This window comes from Coptis chinensis, chromosome 2 (assembly GCF_015680905.1).
Source record: "Coptis chinensis isolate HL-2020 chromosome 2, ASM1568090v1, whole genome shotgun sequence".
In the NCBI taxonomy this organism is placed as follows: domain Eukaryota; kingdom Viridiplantae; phylum Streptophyta; class Magnoliopsida; order Ranunculales; family Ranunculaceae; genus Coptis; species Coptis chinensis.
In genome coordinates, this window is record NC_141457.1 from 10,147,199 (window position 1) to 10,148,733 (window position 1,535).

A 1,535-nucleotide genomic window follows, 5' to 3' on the forward strand; every position below is an offset into this window, starting at 1 on the left:
TGCCAACTTTGATAAAACCAGAAGAACGTGATACTTTATTTTTATATCTAGCAGTATCTGACTTTGCTATTAGTTCGGTACTAGTAAAAGTAGAAGATGGAGTTGAGTGACATGTTTATTTTCAATCCAAAACCATGCTCGAGGCTGAAACTAGATATTCGATGTTGGAAAAATATGCATTAGCTCTCCACTATTCTACTCAAAGGTTGAAACCTTATTTCCAATCCCACTCCATCATTGTCATGATGAATCTTCCTTTAAAGCAAACTTTAGCCAAGACAACTAAGTCAGGAAAAATGGCGAAGTGGTCAGTGCTTATTGATGAGTTTGGGATTGGATATAGGAATAGGGTTTCAGAAAAAAGCCAAGTCTTGGCAGATTTCTTAGCGGATTTTCCTGCTGAAGATGAAAATTGGAAGATTGAAGAAGATAATGGCTTAAATTTGCAAGAACCTGATGAGGTGATGGATGAAGATGATACATGGGTTGGCTCAAATGGGTGGAGACTTTTTGTCAATAGATCATCAAGACAAAAGGGGTGTGGTATCGGAGTTGTTCTGATAACCCCTAAAAATCAGAGACTGGAGTCAGCAGTTACTCTAGGCTTTCACACATCTAACAACGAAGCAGAATATGAGGCATTTATAACAGGATTATAAATGGTTAAATCGCTAAATGTCAAAGAATTATTTGTATTTAGTGATTCTCAATTAGTGGTAAGCCAAATCAATAGAGGATATTCAGCAAAATGTGATAACATGATCGATTATTTAAACTTTGTTAGATTGAATCTCAAAAACTTTAGCAAGTTTAAATTTCAACACCTCGATCAAGGAGAAAATCAACATGCAGATGCTTTGGCATATGTCGCTGCTATGCTTGAAAATATGGAAGGACGTCTGTTGCACATTGGTGTTCAGCAAAACCCAAGTATTGATACAGAACATTCAGAGGTTATGGAAGTAGATACATGGGGGGTGTCCTGGTTAAGCAGCTATGTTTCATTTTTGTCTAAAAGTGAATTACCAGAAGATAAAAACGAGGCTAGAAAGATAAAAGTAGGAGCTAAAAGATATCTGCTAATTGATAACGAGTTGTATCAGAAAAATCCTGGTGGACCACATTTAAAATGTATATCGACAGCCGAGGCTAGCCAAATTATTGCTGAAATGCACGAAAGGGAATGTGGAAATCATTCGGCAGGGAGATCATTAGCTAACAAGATAGCGAGGGAAGGATACTTCTGGCCACAGATACAAAGAAATTGTCTTTGATATGTAAAGAAGTGTATCTAGTGTCAGAAGTGGACACACTATTCATGTTCCAGTAGAAGAGCTGCATTATGTATCGAACCCATGGTTGTTTGTCATATGGGGGATGGATATTGTTGGCCCACTAATACCTGGGAGAGGTAAGAAAAGATTCATGCTTGCTGTAACTTACTACTTCACTAAATGGGTAGAGGCTATAGCTTTGCAGCATATCAAAGAGCAAGATATTATCAGTTTTCTATTTGAAAGAGCAGTTTGTCGATA

General features: G+C 37.3%; 1 protein-coding gene across 1 annotated transcript; it reads left to right on the plus strand.

Annotated features, from left to right (window-relative positions):
- The first annotated feature begins 659 nt into the window (after positions 1 to 659).
- On the plus strand, positions 660 to 1,274 carry LOC147514809 (uncharacterized). Its single transcript, XM_086592693.1, has one exon. The coding sequence runs from the start codon at positions 660 to 662 to the stop codon at positions 1,272 to 1,274; it is 615 nt and encodes a 204-aa protein (XP_086448819.1).
- The last annotated feature ends 261 nt before the right edge of the window (positions 1,275 to 1,535 follow it).